This window comes from Leptodactylus fuscus, chromosome 6 (assembly GCF_031893055.1).
Source record: "Leptodactylus fuscus isolate aLepFus1 chromosome 6, aLepFus1.hap2, whole genome shotgun sequence".
In the NCBI taxonomy this organism is placed as follows: Eukaryota; Metazoa; Chordata; class Amphibia; order Anura; family Leptodactylidae; genus Leptodactylus; species Leptodactylus fuscus.
In genome coordinates, this window is record NC_134270.1 from 146,482,886 (window position 1) to 146,502,269 (window position 19,384).

General features: G+C 42.8%; 1 protein-coding gene across 7 annotated transcripts in view; it reads right to left on the reverse strand.

Moving 5' to 3' along the window:
• The window catches only part of PTPRT (protein tyrosine phosphatase receptor type T), a 265,207-nt gene that overhangs the window by 54,934 nt on the left and 190,889 nt on the right, over positions 1–19,384 (reverse strand). For 2 of the 7 annotated variants that reach the window (XM_075277526.1, XM_075277521.1), the window contains exons 14-16: positions 14,286–14,342; positions 13,934–14,069; positions 4,516–4,545 (exon numbers count right to left, since the gene is read on the reverse strand). In XM_075277526.1, the coding sequence (XP_075133627.1) occupies positions 4,516–4,545; positions 13,934–14,069; positions 14,286–14,342 (223 nt within the window). The remainder of the gene's footprint in view (positions 1–4,515; positions 4,546–13,933; positions 14,070–14,285; positions 14,343–19,384) is intronic. The other 5 variants (XM_075277522.1, XM_075277525.1, XM_075277524.1 and 2 more) reach the window with 5 other exon arrangements.

A 19,384-nucleotide genomic window follows, 5' to 3' on the forward strand; every position in this document is an offset into this window, starting at 1 on the left:
CAGTACAGGAAAAAAAATGCAGATATGAGCACAGCCTTAATTATATTTTACAGTCTCTAATCCTGAGACTGTGCATAGGAAAAAGACGAGGTATATATTATAGTATAATATTGTGTTTGGGTATGAACGAGGCATAACCCAGGAACAATAGTAGGATCCATGAATGCTTGTGCTTGCTTATATATTAGATACACGGGGCGGTAAGTTGTTTCATATTCAGGGCTACACGGAGCAAAAATTGGGGGAACACTAAACTAAGTGATTTGTAAAAAATGGGGTATGATATCAAGTGTAAGTGTCATTTAACTTTTTTTTACTATTTTGTTTGTTTGGTTTTGTTTCCTTTATTAACTTATTTTACTTAATTTCAATAGAAAAAAGGCTCTAAAGTTATCCCTAGCTTACCAGGGACAATCTGTATAATCTGTGTATGTGTGGGAGGGTTGCTTGAAATAGCTGTATCTCCAGTTTATTAGCATCTAGAATGATGGTTCTGGTTACATATTAAAGCTCAGATTCCAAGATTGCAGTTCTAGCTATAAAAATGTGTAGATATTATTAGTAAAAGACACAGTCAGGAATTTGAGCTTCATATGATGCATATAAAAATCACATTTACAGCTGTGATATGCCCATTTTTTATAACAAGACATGTCATCTCAGCTTTCATAGGGTACCATAACCACTGTTCTAAGTTCTATAAAACCAGAAAAATAACTATTTGAAGTGACCTAACACCATTGCCAATGGCTACATCTGTACATACTGACAATACACAGAGAGTATTCACTTTGGAATCTGTTTATTACTAAATATCTGTGTTAGAGATGAGCGAGTAGTATTCGATCGAATACTACGGTATTCGAAATACTCGTACTCGATCGAGTACCACTCGCTGTTCGAATGTAAAAGTTCGGCTGGTTCTTCTCCTACCTTTAGAAGTCTTCTCCGTGCAGCTTCCCCGCGGCGTCTTCCGGCTCTTCATTCACTCTGCCAGGCATCGGGCCTGGGCAGAGCCAACTGCGCATGTCCGCTTGTAGTGCGGACATGCGCAGTCGGCTTTGCCCAGGCCCGATGCCTGGCAGAGTGAATGAAGATCCGGAAGACGCCGCAGGGACGCTGCTAGGAGAAGACTTCACGGAGGATCCAGCCTGACCCTCACTCGTGGACTTGGTAAGTATAATTTGATTGAACGTTGCCTACCCCTGAAACGAGCATTTTCCCCCCATAGACTATAATAGGGTTCGATATTCGATTCAAGTAGTCGAATATTGAGGGGCTACTCGAAACGAATATCGAACCTCGAACATTTTACTGTTCACTCATCTCTAATCTGTATATTAAAAAAATGTTCACCAAGCAGTCCTATACACAAGTAGATAAAGTGATGTGCTAGTGTTCCCAAAATTGTGCCACAAAGTTAGCCAAATGGTAGATTGTGTAAAGTTAGACTAGATAGCATTAGTCATTTTCATAATTCTGGCAAGTTGTATATTGTCTAGTCTAAGTTTGCAATGTCTCCATTTTAGACAGGATTAGTAAATCTGCCCCAGTATACCTCTGTGGACTATAGGAGTAGATTGAATAGTTGAAATGAGTCAGCCGTGTAATAAATAGTGTGCCCTAGCCTACATGGATGTCTGGAAGAACTGGGTGCGGATAAAGTGAACATAGCTAAGCAGGGCTGCGATAAGGTCACTGACAACTACTAGACAGGGGATGGATATAAAGAAAGTACCAGTCAGGGGTAAAATAGAAATAAAATGTCAGAGCTATAAATCTGGCATAAGAATGTAAGAACCTTCAAGTGTAAAAACATTCTGTGGTCTGATAAGACCAAAATACCTAACATGACCTGAATGTGATCTCAATATAAGGCTGGACGTACAGATTACATAGACCATAAGGGAATATCTATTCTTGTAAGCCCCACTCACATACACACTTCACATGTCCAAGCATGAATGTGCGGCAGACAATCTAGCCTGAAAATAAAATTATCACCATATAGAAACCCAAAAGCTTAATCCTGCATTGCTCTGACCTCTGACTCTAGATGAAGATCAGGACACTGCTATACTAGTTAGATGAGCACCCAATTCTGCAACAATCACGAGGTTTGCTCAACCTTGATCTGAAGTGTAGGACTATGTTAACTGTTTATGACTCCTCCTGCCAGGGATGATCTTCATGGACCTGCACCATTTTTCATTTTTCAGGTTGTGTTCCTACAAACACTTATCCACTATCCACAGGATGGGGGATAAGTGTAAAGTCGCTGGTGGTCCCAAAGATCAGGAGAATAGGAGAACAAAAGTCCTCCTGAAGCCTCCCTGTGAATGAAGCATCAATGCACTTCCGTGGCCTATGCTCCTTTCACTTCTATGACTCTGCAGGACTGCAATCTGATATGACACTTTTTCCATAATGTGTGGATAGGAGATAAGTCATACCTCCCAACCGTCACAGTTTCAGCAGGGCAGTCCTGGATCTGGGTCCTGTCCCGCTGTCCTGGAATGAACTCATCTGCGTCCTCCAGGCACAGATCAGTTAAATACAATGGTGAAGCAGGAGCCATCCTCAGACAGATCCTGCTTCACCGCTCTGTTTGAAGCACATCTCTATGTGCTCCGGCCCTGGGAACTCCCTGAACAGTCTTGGACAACAGACTGCACAGAGTGGCAGGAGAGCAGGGAGATGTGTGTATTAGTGTTTTATTATGTTAAACTGGAGGCAGATAAAGGGGGGTATTAAACTGGAGGAAGATGAAAGGGGGACATTAAACTGGGGGGAGATAAAGATGAACATTAAACTAGGGGGCAGATGGAGGGGGAACATTAAACTCAGACAGCTGAAGGGGAGCATTAAACTGGGGCAGATAGAGTGGGGTATTAAACTGGGTGGAGATAAAGAAGAGCATTAAACTGGGGGGCAGATGGAGGGTGACATTAAACTGGGGGCAGCTGGAGGTGAACATTAAACAGTGAGGTTCACTGGATGGGGACATTAAACTGGGGGTAATTTGGAAGGGATCATTAGCCCCCAGTTTAATGTTCCCATCCAACTACCCCTATAATTTAATGTCCCCCTCCAGCTGCCCCAGTTTAACATCCCCCTCTAGTTTCTTCATACTATGGGGCAATTGGAGGGAAATATTATAATGTGGGGACATATAATGTTTGGGGGACTGTAGGAGGATTATACCGTATGGGGCACATAGAAAAATAGATGAGAATAGGCGGAGTTAACATAGAAGTGGGTGGAGCTAAATTTTCCGCAGCGTGCATAGCCCACCACATATTCTGTCCCTCTATATTTTTGAAAGTTTGAAGTTATGGATAAGTGTTTGTAATGTGTGAATGGGAGCTGAGCTACAATAGCATGGGCCAGCTACTATACAATGTATGAACTGATCTGCTTCCAGCTCCATACACTATATAATACTAGGTCCATCAGCAGTCTCAAACAGCTGATGTGTGGGAAGGCTGGGTGTCCTCTGCACCCATACAGATACCAGTAACCTAGCATGATGTTGGGCCATCAAAAAACATACCAGAAAATCCCTTTAAACATTTTAAAGAGGTTTTCCCAAAAACAGGGTCTGACCACTAGGACCACCAGTTCCCTGTGTGAAATGAGCATTAGTAATTCCCACCCAATATACTTGTATGAGTCTAATGGATATAGGCTATGTTCACACTATTGTTGCTGTCATCCGTCATAGGATGAGAGCAATGGACTACCCCTGTTCCCATTGACCATAATGTAAAAAACACGATGGACATTTTATTTTGTCAAGTTTATTTACTTTTGTAATGGAAAATAAGACTTTTTCTTCAGGAAAGCAAAAAACATGATGGAAGAAAGTGTCCGCCATGTTCTTTTTACATGGGTGAATGCAGAGAGACACCCGACAGAAGGGGCTCTGTCTGCATTTATCGTTTAATGTCTATTGCTCTTGTCCTATGAGGGATTAGAGCAATGGACATTGAATAATGATAGCGTGACCCAACCATAGCTGACCACAGGGCTCCATTAGTCATATCAAAGTGAATTGGAGCGCTCGGAAAGATGGAGACCCCTATATTAGTGATTGATGGGGTCCCAGCAGTCGGACCCTCATCTATTGAGATTGGTGATAAATTTTGTTCCCCTTACGAGTAACAGGGTGGCAACACCAGTACAAGATCGCCTAAAAATGGGCATCTAGGTCCAGGAGCTTACCTAGGAAGGTCATCGCCTCGGCAGGAAGTGGAGATGGGTTTGGAGTGACTACTATGTATGGTGCCTAAACTATGACTTGTATGGTAGCATTACAAAGGGAGGGCTATTCTACCAGTTTCTTCTGCCCATGTTCCTCCACCAACCTGGATATGATATCATTGCTGAACTATTGGCTTCCTGCATGCAGCTCAGTATGTAGCAAATGAATAAGCCATGGTATGAGGAATGGAGCAGGGTATGGGTAAGGGGATGCGCTGATGGGGAAAGGCTGAGATTTCTGCAGGTACTTACAGATAGTATGAATAGGAGTACACATTTCTTCTAGAGGATGGAGAGCGGTCACATGGGGGGACCGAAAAACAAGAAATAAAAAGAAAAAGAGGAATAATTAGATGTGATAGCATGACCTCACCAGGGTGACAGAGTGACATTAGAGAGATGTATGGAAGTGAAGAAGCATAGCACAAAATGTAAAGATATATAGCTGGCAATGTTAAAGTCTGAGCTCCAAAATAAGGTCTCCATTGTTTCCAAAAACAGTGACTCTCTTGCCTATGTGTTTGGTATTAAAGCCCATCCCCATTCAAGTCAATAGAGCTGAGCTGCAATACCAGACGCAGTCCATGGGCAAGAGTGGCGCTGTTTCTTATTTTGTAATCCCGAACAGAACCTTTAAAGCTTTCTGGTCTTTCATTGCCTTTCCAAGATGTCCCTCATTATACTCCTATCCTCTAGAATGGGGGTCCCTATACTTTTTGTAGCTTGTGAATTGTAATAGGAGGAGGATCGAAGACGAAAATAAGATGCTGTACAATTTGGTTAAATGTTATTGTAATGTCCTAAATCAAATACATGTGAAATGGGGGTCAGGTCTGAAATGATAGCAGATAAGAACATATTAACCAACCTAACGAAAAACCGTCCCGACATCTTAAAGATAGTTCACATGTCGGATTTTGACGCAAAATTTGTCAAGCAGAAAACTTCTTCAGGAATTTGAAGCAGATTCTGCTTCAAATTCAGCATCACATTCCTACGTGTGAACATAGTCCTTTCTTTCCATCATATGACAGAAACAAGTATTAACAGTGGCAGAGTACTTCCAACGAACCCAGGGGTTAACCTGCCCCTTTTACCGCCCGAGGCGAACGACAGAAAGCCGCCTTCCCCCGGGAGGATTGGGCGGAGCGGAGGGGGCGTGGTGGATCGGAGGGGGCGTGGTGAAGCAAGGGGCGGGGCTTAGCAGTGTTCGCAGGCAGGCAGGGAGAGGACCTGCTCTCTGCATGAGCGTGAGGGGAGGCCGCCGGAGCAGCGCTGCTTCAGTGGCCTCCCTAATCCACTGCTCGGTGCTAAGCCAGTCCAGGACAGCTTGTCCTGGACTGGCTTAGGTAAGCAAAAATGTTGCCCTCCCTGCGGCCCTGACATAGCGCCGTCTGAAGCGGTCGCTTCAGGTCACCTCATGGGAGGTGCGGCGCTGAACGAACCAAAGGAATGGAAACACAGATGCAGGTGTGAACCTAGGAAAAGCTCTAACCTACTCAATCCTAGCTGAAAACATTGGTGGGAAAATCACCTCAGAATATTACTGAGGTAATTATTCATCCCATGAGGTATGGCGAAAAGCCAAAGGGGAAAAATAGAAGAGGAATTTGAAGACATCTGCCTCAAATTCCTCTTCTATTTGCACCTTATGGTCATGTCCTTACAGTCTGATCCTTTTTTTCCTGACTTAGGACACCATTCATATACAGTCATGGCCGTAAGTGTTGGCACACCTGAAATTGAAATATTTCTTCCAGAAAATTATTGCAATTACACGTTTTGTTATACTCATGTTTATTTCCTTTATGTGTCTTAGAACAAAACAAAAAAAATAGTGGCAAGTAACAGGTGTGGGCAATAAAAAAAACCACACCTGAAACCAGATAAAAAGGAGAAGTTGACTCAATCGTTGCATCGTGTGTCTGTGTGTGCTACACTAAGCATGGACAGCAAAAAGAAGAGAAGAGAACTGTCTGAGGACTTGAGAACCAAAATTGTGGAAAAATATCAACAATCTCAAGGTTATCAAGACTATCTCAAGAGATCTTGATGTTGTTTTGTCCATGGTGTGCAACATAATCATTAAATATACAACCCGTGGTGCTGTAGCTAATCTCCCTGGATGTGCATGGAAAAGAAAAATTGATGAAAGGTTGCAACGCAGAATAGTCCAGATGGTGGATAAGGAGCCCCATTCAAGTTCCAAAGATATCCAAGCTGTCCTTAAATGCTATGGTAGGAGACCCAGGAGGACTCCACTGCTGACACAGACACAAAATAGCTAGAATGAAGTTTGCCCAAATCTGCATGAATACGTCAAAACCCTTCTGGGAAAATGTCTTGTAGACAGATGAGACCAAGATGGAGATTTTTGGGCCTCATTCTGAAAATGGAATGAGACAAACAAAGAAAAGAACACAGTACCAATAGTCAAATATGGTGGAGGTTCAAGATGTTTTGGGGATGTTTTGCTGCCTCTGGCATTGAGTGCCTCGTCTGTGTGCAAGGCACCATGGAATCTGAAGGTTACCAATGGTCAGGAGTGTCCCAGCAGGACAATGACCCCAAACATACTTCAAAAAGCACCCAAAAAATGAATGGAAACAAAGCACTGGAGAGTTCTGAAGTGATCAGCAATGAGTCTGGATCTAAATCCCATTGGACACCAGTGGAGTGTTTTTTTTTGTTTTTTTTCTCCCTGTTTTGTGTTTTGTCCCAATACCCACAAAGGAAATAAACGTGTATAATAAAACGTGTAGTTGCAATAATGTTCTGGAAAAATTTCAGGGGCACCAACATTTACGGCCATGACTGTACCTTAGGTTTGGCTGACATTAGGCTAACGTGTATGGCCAGAAGTGTCTTGTCGCAATATATAGTTTGGGGTTAAAATTCAAGTCAAAATTGTATCTTAAGGTTTCTGCACCTTAGATTCATGTTGTCCAAACCTGGCTGTATGCGGCTCCTCCTGATTCCTGGTGGGAAGTAAACATTTTGTGTTGTCTAATTTTAACACCCATTCTTTCAGGGGTCAGCAACCTTCGGCTCTCCAGCTGCTGTGAAATGACAACTCCCAACATGCTCCATTCAGTTCCATAGGGGTTCCAAGAACAGCAGAGCCTGTATGCATACTGGGAGTTGTAGGTTTACAACAGTTGGAGTGCTGAAGGTTGCCTGTCCCTGTTCTAGGAGATAACCCACTACTGGAGAGATCTGGCATCAGCGTCCCTATCTCACCTTTCATGGCATATGTACACTGGAATGAATCAAGTATGTTTGTATATAGGGATGTCAGGAGAGGTACAGATATAGCAAAGGTTAACATGGCTCAATTTGCAAAACCTTGGCATCAGGGGCGTAACTACTGTAGAGGCAGCGGAGGTGGCTGCCACAGGGCCCGGGCCATTAGGGGACCGGTGACAGCCGCTGCGGTTTTTTTTTTTTTTTTTTTTTAATTGGCCGTTACGGGCCCCACAAATACTATTATTATACTTGGGGGTCTTTGCAGACCCCCGAGTATAATGATTGGCAGACTGGGAGAGGTAAGAAACACTGTTACTTACCTCTCCACGGTCCTGCCAGGCCTCCGTCCAGACGTCCTTTCTGATGTCACATGAACCCGGCCTGCGGCCTGGGTCATGTGACGTCTGACGTCATTTCAGAAGACAGCGGAGAAGATAGCGTGGGAGCTGGGGACAGGTAAGAAACAGTAATTTTTTATGTTTTTATTCCCCCGGGTCTCCGATTATTATACTCTGGGGTCTGAAAAGACCCCAGAGTATAAAGATTGTATATGGGAGTCCACTATGGGGTATAATACTGTGTGCAGGGGACACTGTTGGGGATGATACTGTGTGCAGGGGCCACTATGGGACATAATACTGTGTGCAGGGGCCACTATGGGACATAATACTGTGTGCAGGGGCCACTATGGGACATAATACTGTGTGCAGGGGCCACTATGGGACATAATACTGTGTGCAGGGGCCACTATGGGGGATAATGCTATGTGCAGGGGCCACTATGGGGGATAATACTGTGTGCAGGGGCCACTATGGGGGATAATACTGTGTGCAGGGGCCGCTATGGGGGATAATACTGTGTGCAGGGGCCAGTAAGGGACATAGTAGTGTGTGCAGGGGACACTATGGGGGATAATACTGTGTGCAGGGGCCACTATGGGGGATAATACTGTGTGCAGGGGCCACTATGGGGGATAACACTGTGTGCAGGGGCCAGTAAGGGACCTAATACTGTGTGCAGGGGCCACTATGGGGGATAATACTGTGTGCAGGGGCCACTATGGGGGATCATACTGTGTGCAGGGGCCACTATGGGGGATAATACTGTGTGCAGGGGCCACTATGGGGGATAATACTGTGTGCAGGGACCAGTAAGGGACATAATACTGTGTGCAGGGGCCAGTAAGGGACACAATACTGTGTGCAGGGGCCACTATGGGGCATAATACTGTGTGCAGGGGCCACTAAGGGACATAATAGGGTGCGGAGGAGGGGGCCAGTCGAGGTCTTCGACGTCGTTGTCGGTTGGGGGGGGGGGGCATGTCAAAAGTTCGCCACGGGGCCACGCCATTCCTAGTTACGCCACTGCCTGGCATTGAATGTTTACTCAACTCTGTCAACGGGTTTTAATTGGCCTTAGTTACCTTCTGAGGCAGGACATCAAGAAGTCAAGTTAAGTAGTGCTGCCTCTGTAGCTTTTGGCCAAACCAGTGTCCATCCAACAGCTATTGAAGAACAATGGTCTTCTCTCTTTTCACTATAACCCTATTCTATCTCCTTTGACTTCTCTTTCAGTACATGGGGAGAGTCTAAGACAATGACGACAAGCTATAGAACATACAGTATGTCTTCACGGTAAGGAGCGTCCAAGAACATCCTCAGCTCTGCTACATCTGCACTGAGCTTTATACTTTATGCATGTCTCAGAATGATGCACGGCTCAGAATAAGATGTCTCGCTGTCTCGCTGCACTTCCCGCTCTGTGTTACACTAGCTGAACCACATACGCATTTTAATATGTACAACACAAAGTGACAGTGATAAATAAATATAGGATGATATACATAGGGATATGCTGACAGACACAAATATGTATGCTAATATTCCGGTCTAATAAACGGTTATGGAAATGCTTTAAGTCGAACTCAAGCTCAGGATGATAGATGTACAGAATACGGGATGTAAATGCAGGCACAGGGAAGAAGCCAGGGACTGCGAGATAATACTATGACGTACAATGGTAGCTCACCTACAGCGCCCATCCATAGAAATAACTCTGCACATTATACTATCTAATGTCTGAGTTTGGCCCTTGGATAACTAGTATGCAGTATGTGCACGGGATATATAAATATGTATATAGGTGTATGCTAATGGATCAATGTGCATACGCGGATAACCTTGTAGGTGTCTATGCATCCAGATATCAGGAGTGTATATTGATCAGGATGGAGAATTGATGTATATACTGAAGGTGCGGTGCTTTTATAGAATACCGATACTACAACCCGCTTCGTTTGCTGTCTTGTCCATATGGCCTATAACCATACCAGATGTAGGAATGGTAAGAATGCTCCATTCATGTAGACATGGACAACCATGGATAACCTCTTCTGTTACCACCAATAGAATGGAGGATTTTACCAAGGGGAGACACTCCCAGTGGCTTTTAGTAGGGGTACCCATAATCTGAACCTAATCTTTTAGTTATATATATATATATTTGCAAATATATATACTTCCCATAAGATAACAATTCTGGAGCGCCTTTTCTTTCAACTCATTGTTGGGCCATTTCTGGGTTTCTTGGGTCTCATTCACATCCAACATCAAAGTCATCGAGAAACCCCAAGACCCAGGAGACCCACAGCAGGAAGTTCCCCTGGGGACTGATCTCTACCATCAACTACACAGGTCTGACCCCCTTATCACTGTGCCACCCCTTGACCTATAGGAGGATTTGGCGCCGAAGCCACCATGATAGGAGAGGGAATGGGAGCCGCCATGTTTGGTCTCCTCAAATGGTGCCACCTACACATTGCTAGCTCCATAATGTTGTACTTATAACAATATTGGAACATTTTTCCTATAATTCTGTGCTGTGCCCATCCTCTATAATTGCAATACAATTTTAAATTTTAGAATAAATTGACAACTGGGTGTTACCATTTGCCAAAACAGTGTATCCCTGCACAGTTCAGAACTGATTGGACTGTGCCACACGTAGGGACATGCCCCCTACTGGTAACACCCAGGTGTCAATTTATTCATAAATTTCTAGCAGATGTAACAGAAGAACAGGACAACACAGACTTATACGAAAAGATCTTTGAAGAGGACCTGTCACCAGGTCTAAAAAGTGACATGCATCATCTGATCGGTATTGTCACTCTGAGCATTTTAGTTTATCCAAATCTGTTCAGCCATTCCAAAGATATAAGCCCTGCAACTTAGGGTTTAGTGGACAGTACCACTGGTTTCTCTGGGGCGGGGTCTATGTGTGCAGTATGTCATGCAGTGTTACCGCCCACTTGGCTAGTATATCATAATTTACATCAACACTTAAAGGGCTTATATCTTTGGAATGGCCGAGCAGGGCAGCAGAGCCAGATGATGTATGTCTTTGGTCTATACAGACCTGGTGACAGGTCCATTTACTCATATTAGTACAGTCCTATGAAAAAGTTTGGGCACCCCTATTAATCTTAATCATTTTTAGTTCTAAATATTTTGGTGTTTGCAGCAGCCATTTCAGTTTGATATATCTAATAACTGATGGACACAGTAATATTTCAGGATTGAAATGAGGTTTATTGTACTAACAGAAAATGTGCAATATGCATTAAACCAAAATTTGACCGGTGCAAAAGTATGGGCACCTCAACAGAAAAGTGACATTAATATTTAGTAGATCCTCCTTTTGCAAAGATAACAGCCTCTAGTCGCTTCCTGTAGCTTTTAATCAGTTCCTGGATCCTGGATGAAGGTATTTTGGACCATTTCTTTCTACAAAACAATTCAAGTTCAGTTAAGTTTGATGGTCGCCGAGCATGGACAGCCCGCTCTCAAATGATCTGAAAACAAAGATTGTTCAACATAGTTGTTCAGGGGAAGGATACAAAACGTTGTCTCAGAGATTTAACCTGTCAGTTTCCACTGTGAGGAACATAGTAAGGAAATGGAAGACCACAGGGACAGTTCTTGTTAAGCCCAGAAGTGGCAGGCCAAGAAAAATATCAGAAAGGCAGAGAAGAAGAATGGTGAGAACAGTCAAGGACAATCCACAGACTACCTCCAAAGAGCTGCAGCATCATCTTGCTGCAGATGGTGTCACTGTGCATCGGTCAACTATACAGCGCACTTTGCACAAGGAGAAGCTGTATGGGAGAGTGATGAGAAAGAAGCCGTTTCTGCAAGCACGCCACAAATAGAGTTGCCTGAGGTATGCAAAAGCACATTTGGACAAGGCAGCTTCATTTTGGAAACAAAGATTGAGTTGTTTGGTTATAAAAAAAGGCGTTATGCATGGCGTCCAAAAAGAAACAGCATTCCAAGAAAAACACTTGCTACCCACTGTAAAATTTGGTGGAGGTTCCATCATGCTTTGGGGCTGTGTGGCCAATGCCGGCATCGGGAATCTTGTTAAAGTTGAGGGTCGCATGGATTCCACTCAGTATCAGCAGATTCTTGAGAATAATGTTCAAGAATCAGTGACGAAGTTGAAGTTACGCCGGGGATGGATATATCAGCAAGACAATGATCCAAAACACCGCTCCAAATCCTCAGGCATTCATGCAGAGGAACAATTACAATGTTCTGGAATGGCCATCCCAGTCCCCAGACCTGAATATCATTGAACATCTGTGGGATGATTTGAAGCGGGCTGTCCATGCTCGGCGACCATCTAACTTAACTGAACTTGAATTGTTTGTCCAAAATACCTTTATCCAGGATCCAGGAACTGATTAAAAGCTACAGGAAGCGACTAGAGGCTGTTATCTTTGCAAAAGGAGGATCTACTAAATATTAATGTCACTTTTCTGTTGAGGTGCCCATACTTTTGCACCGGTCAAATTTTGGTTTAATGCATATTGCGCATTTTCTGTTAGTACAATAAACCTCATTTCAATCCTGAAATATTACTGTGTCCATCAGTTATTAGATATATCAAACTGAAATGGCTGTTGCAAATACCAAAATATTTAGAACTAAAAATGATTAAGATTAAAAGGGGTGCCCAAACTTTTTCATAGGACTGTATCTTGAAAGGCTAAATTCTTCTGCAACACCCCAGCATCAGATTCTTATGTTTGTTTGTTTGGTTTTTTTTGGTTTTTTTTTTTACCAATGTGTAATATACATTTTGCAAGTGCTTACTATACTTCCAAAATATACACTACTCATCGTGACATTCTTGGTCACGCAGACTATGGGACACCTGGCTTGTAGCGCTCAGACACTTAATAATTTACCGATAATACGTTAAATGGTTATTTCTTGTAGCTAGAGATGGGTGAACCACTTCGCTCAACTCAAATATCTGATATTGTTCATTTTTTGGACAGGAAAGTACTTTGTGATCTACTTTCATGTCTGCATGACTTGTGCGGGCAGCACACGAAAAGCACAAGGACCCCATTATAGTCTATGGGGTCCGTGTGCTTTCACTGCACACCACTTGCCAGTGCGTTCGGTAGTCCATTCAGGGGGTCTCCATGCAGACTCTCCAAACAGATTACCAAACGCAGATGTGAACGAGGAGTGAGGCTTGAGCCACAGCGGTAATATGGGCATGCCGAGCATCATGACGTCATGATGATCGGCATGTCCATGTCACAGACCTCAATCCTGTGCATGAGGTCACTTAGGAGACCAATAGAGATACCACAATGAGGGCCCAAGAGAGGTGAGTATAAATAGTAGACATGGTTTTCATTTTTTCACCTCCTCTGGGCCTTCACCTATTATACACTGAGGCCTGAAGAACCCACCAAGAATAATAATTGACCAAAATACATGTGACGGCAGCCATTTTAGTTTGCCTGAAACAAATCCCAAATTGTTTGGTTTAGTGAAAAACTGAACAATTTGGCATATTCAGGTCAAACCTAACTCATGATGAAGCAGATCACCCAAAACTAAACGAATTTTGGACGGTTTGTCCATCTCTCCTACAATACAATACATATAATTCCAAGAGCGTCCCCATAGTCATCTATTTGTATGCATCCTATAAGGTTCTATATTAACTGAACATCTCGAGGTAGGATTGTATGATCGATATATTTGGGCCATTTTGGCCCTCTACAGATACACAGTAACAGTACAAAGACAATGTATACATTGATGAAAGTTCAACATTACATATCCTGAGGGTAGACAAACAAACACGGACAGGAAGATTGACTAGGAAGAAGTGAGAAGACGAGAGGTCAACTAGACAAAGTTCAGGAGGATCAAAGACAGAATATACACTAGACAGAGTGGAGAAGACATTGTTATATGGCAGACGTTGAAAATCCATACTTTTCTTTAGAAGGCATGATTATTTTGAGTCAATTTTCTGAAATAATAAGTTTAACCTGTTCTCTGCCAGAGTTTTACACACAGTCAACACAACGTTCACCTATCATAGTCCTTCTAACCTTCTCTTGATGGTCATCATGGCCCCAAGGAGTATAATAATGAACATCAGCATCCCTGCAATCACACCGGCGGTCTGCACCGTACTGTCAGCTGGCTTCTCCGGCTCCACTGTGTTGGTATTCTGCGTGGAAGCCCCTTTAAAAGAAGAAGGGGAAGCAATGCCTTAGTTGGTGTATAAGGCTTTTGTTGCATCGTCATTATGGCATGCACAATTGGCTCTGGCAGCGAAGAGGTTAAAGATTTTCAGCCTCCAGGATTTTTTTTTTTTTGTTTAAATATTGGTGTCAATGACTGGATAGATACTGATAAAATGAGTAAGTAGGATGTTGCCTGGAAAGGACATATAGTCACCTGTAATTGGCTGGCTTGGGGGGAGGCGAGTGATGGGAGGAAGGCTGGAGGTAACCGCTAAGAAGAGGGAGGGATCCCATCAGTAGGCATGCAGGAGAGGAAAAGATAGTGAGAACGCAGGAGGGAGACATTGGCCACTTTATAAAGCCCTCCTAATTTCAAAGGAATGATGACATCATCTGGTGGGACTTGGATAAGATCTTGGCTGTCTTGGGGGTATTAAAGAAAATTGGACTGTATAGGCTGAACCAATAGCTCAGAGTAGATTGATCTCTACTACAAAGCAAAAAGGCCCAAAAGACTTGAGGGGCCCAGAACCACTACCTTGTGGGCACCATACATACAAACAATTGGTTGCCAAGTTTGACCTAACACGTACATAGCATCTAAAACAATCTAGTTGTTGGAAATTTACAAAAAATTGGCCTAGAGCATGGGATGGAATCATAAAACCCCCCCTAAACTCACTTCACCAATTCTCAGCCACACCAGATCAACTACTCTGGTGCTCCTTGCTACGGTTTTCTGTCTTGAAGTTTTACATGTGCCTGTGACTAACGTGTGCACTTGAATGGTACGTCATCATTGACGAAGTGAAGTAAGCAAAGATGGGTAGAACCCACCGAGAGTGTTGGGGGAGTAAGGGTTATTCTAGATTTAACATTGATTGTTACCTCGTTCCTCGCTCTAACCCAAATTTTTGTATATCTGAGACGTCGCTTTTGTGAAGTCAACACTTCTACTAACCATATTTGGTAGATAAGATAATGTTTTTTGAGATTTGGCATGCACATGACTAAAGTAAATTTAAACTGTGTTTCTATATTTTACATAAAATCAATTTCATAAGATTCTCGCACATTATTCTGGATATATCTTCTCTATCATGGAAGTTGCTGAGTACCGGAGCAATCAATCATTTGTGAATGGGCTGATTAAAAACAATTGCACTACTAAAAATGTGATCATGATCATGATGTAAGCGCCTCCACTGCATATTGATGTGATTATACTGAGCTGCCGCCGATGTGTGACAACAAAGAAATGTGCGCAAAACCAAGTCAGGTCCCAGGTAGACATCAGGCACTTCTGAGTCTCAACTGATCATAGAAGAAGAATTCCAAACGTCTCAATTTTTAAGTCAAACCACTTTAACCAAAGGGCAAAGGTGCAATTGAAACGGAACCCTCAAGGTGTCAAGTCCAAGCTTGGAGGTAAGAACTCTTGGGGGCATCTGTGGTCAAGTCTCAATATGTTTTCTGGTGTTAAGTCTAAGAGGTTGTCCAGTCAAGAATTTTTGAACAGGGACCATCAATGAGTTAAATAGGACCTTTCATTACTTGGGGCACATGCGGTTTAATACACCGCTAGAAAGCCGACAGTGTGATGAATTCGGCTTTCCTGTTCTGTGTCCCCAGTGAAGAGCTATCGGTGTTGGTATCGTAGCTCTTCACCATCAGAAGGGCATTTCTGACAGTCTGTTAGGAACGCCCTTCCTCACAGCAATGTCTATAGAGCTGTACTGTGAGAGGGGTCGCTGCTTACCGCCCGGCGATGACGCTGAGCGGTGAGGAACGCCTCTCTGGTACTAGTCTATGGATGAGTACTATCAGGAGGGGAGGGAGACGTTCCTCACAGTACAGCGCTATAGGTGTTACTGTGAGGAGGGGCGTTCCTGACTGACTGTCAGAAATGCCCTTCTGACAGTGAAGAGCTACTGTACCGGCACCAATAGCTCTTCAACGGGGGATTGAAAAATCCTCCCGCGGCGTCTACGTACCAAATGACAAGCCACAATACTCCGTGTGAACCCGGCCTAAGAGAATGGGCCGCAAAAAAAGTATCACGTTTTTTACCATGCGTTTTTCTTTGCAAAAAAAACGCGCGGTAAAAAACGCTTCCCATTCACTTCTATTGCTTTCTATTGGTCATGTCGCTTCTTTTTCTCTGCTAGCAGAAAAAAAAAACAGCTAGCAGTCTACATAGACTAACATTGTATGGAGGAGGATTATGACGTGGATTCCGCTGTCAAAATCCTCCTCCATGTCCCCGTGTGAACTAGCCCTAAAGCTGCCATTTCATTCAGTCTTCCAACTCTGGCAGTCCTACCAAGATGGATGGTGTGGCAGCTTACATGTATGACTACTATGCCATTCACATAGGGGATTCAGGAACCCTGTTCTCATGGCCAATCTGTAGTCCCCCAACAATCAGACGCATATCATCTACCTGGTAGGTGGCAATAATTTGCTATGGTGGGACAAATTTAGATACATAGTGGCAAAAATAATAAAATGGGGTTTCATAATGGTTATGTCCAAGACAAAAAAGTCTAGCCTTCATCTATGTTCTTTTCCTTACCCTTGGACAATATCTTTCCTATCAATACAGTGCCTGTACAGGATCCCACCACCTAGAAGAACTAAGACCATGAAGACGTGGGCCTCCTCTTTCCAAGGGCCGCATAGCAGCCACATCTTTGCAGGTACCCAATATAGTCTAATTTTTAACTTAAGTTTTAATTTAAAAAATCTGCCTTTATCCTAAGCCGATGAAGAATTCTTTTGATACGGAGCGTTCCTTTAGTAAATATAATATAATAGAAAAGACATTTCATAATTTCCAGCACATCTAGAATTCATAACAAGCAAACAATACAAAGCCGCTACTATGGGAAATGCTACTTCAGCGACTTGGCTCCGAAATTAATTTCATATAAATAAATGGCAATTACTGTATATTAATTGAATACATTTCTCTTCTTGACGGTTCATATTTTACGCTGGATTTAGGAAATGCATGTGCAAAAACGTACTTAAAGCGGACTTGACCTTCACAAAAAGCAGAAAATTTCGTAGATTGATTCCAAATTATTATAACTATGCTTTTTCTTTATTGGTATTATTATTGTCATGCTTTATTCATAAGAGCGCGACTTGTCCCTTGACTAAGAACCGATGACATCATTGGAGCATAAGTGCCTGTTCTGATTTTAAAGTGTTGAAATTTTATAGTAGCTCGATGTGAATGGGAGGGAAGGCCTGTCAGGGGAAAAACGTTTCCTATGGCTTTGGTATTTTACTATTCTTTAAGTGCCATTTGTCTGCTATAATTTCTTCATGGGAAAATGTATGTATATGTGTATAAACAAGCTCTTGTATATAGTACCCTATACATTGTATTTATTAGGTAGGAGTTCTGTTCTGACGCTGGGTCACTACCATGACAAATTAAATATATGCCAGATGTCAGCGTATGGACCTCAATGATTTTCTATTACAATACGATCATTTGTACAGAATAGGCTCCATTCACACTTGTGTAATCTAGCCATGGTTTTAGTTTTACTTTATAAGTATTCAGAATAGGTTAAACAATCAAGTCTTTGGTAAAGAATTTGACACATTTTTAAAAAATCACTTGAAAGCCGGGAATGTGATATAATAAAGCTACAGTGTTGGCCAAAAGTATTGGCACCCCTGCAATTCTGTCAGATAATACTCAGTTTCTTCCAGAAAATGATTGCAATCACAAATTCTTTGGTATTATTATCTTCATTTAATTTGTCTTCAATGGAAAACCACAAAAAGAATTGTCAAAAAGCCAAATTGGATATAATTCCACAGCAAACATAAAAAGGGGGTGGACAAAAGTATTGGCACTGTTTGAAAAATCATGTGATGCTTCTCTAATTTGTGTAATTAACAGCACCTGTTACTTACCTGAGGCACCTAACAGGTGGTGGCAATAACTAAATCTCACTTGCAGCCAGTTGAAATGGAGTAAAGTTGACTTAACCTCTGTCCTGTGTCCTTGTGTGTACCACATTGAGCATGGAGAAAAGAAAGAAGACCAAAGAACTGTCTGAGGACTTGAGAAGCCAAATTGTTAGGAAGCATGAGCAATGTCAAGGCTTCAAGTCCATCTCCAAAGACCTGAATGTTCCTGTGTCTACCGTGCGCAGTGTCATCAGGAAGTTTAAAGCCCATGGCACTGTGGCTAACCTCCCTACATGTGGACGCAAAAGAAAAATTGACAAGAGATTTCAACGCAAGATTGTGCAGATGATGGATAAAGAACCTCGACTAACATCCAAACAAGTTCAAGCTGCCCTGCAGTCCGAGGGTACAACAGTGTCACCCCGTACTATCTGACGGCGTCTGAATGAAAAGGGACTGTATGGTAGGATTCCCAGGAAGACCCCACTTCTTACCCAGAGACATAAAAAAGCCAGGCTGGAGTTTGCCAAAACTTACCTGAGAAAGCCAAAAACGTTTTGGAAGAATGTTCTCTGGTCAGATGAGACGAAAGTAGGAAAAGGCATCAACATAGAGTTTACAGGAAAAAAAGAGGCCTTCAAAGAAAAGAACACGGTCCCTACAGTCAGACATGGCGGAGGTTCCCTGATGTTTTGGGGTTGCTTTGCTGCCCCTGGCACTGGACTGCTTGACCGTGTGCATGGCATTATGAAGTCTGAAGACGACCAACACATTGTGCAGCATAATGTAGGGCCCAGTGTGAGAAAGCTGGGTCTCCCTCAGAGGTCATGGGTCTTCCAGCAGGACAATGACTCAAAACACAGCACTAGAAAATGGTTTGAGAGAAAGCACTGGAGACTTCTAAAGTGGCCAGCAATGAGTCCAGGCCTGAATCCCATAGAACACCTGTGGAGAGATCTCTTGGTGGCAGTTTGGAGAAGGCACCCTTCACATCTCAGGGACCTGGAGCAGTTTGCCAAAGAAGAATGGTCTAAAATTCCAGCAGAGCCTTGTAAGAAACTCATTGCTGGTTACCGGAAGCGGTTGTGCGCAGTTATTTTGTCTAAATGTTGTGCTACCAAGTATTAGGCTGAGGGGGCCAATACTTTTGTCCGGCCCATTTTTGGAGTTTTGTATAAAATGATCAATGATTTGACTTTTTTTTTTTCATTCTCTTTTGTGTTTTTTCATTGCAAGCAAAATAAATGAAGATATTAATACCAAAGAGTTTGTGCTTGCAATCATTTTCTGGAAGAAACTGAGTGTTATCTGACAGAATTGCAGGGGTGCCAATACTTTTGGCCAACACTGTACATGCAAATGACCACACGAAAATCAGCA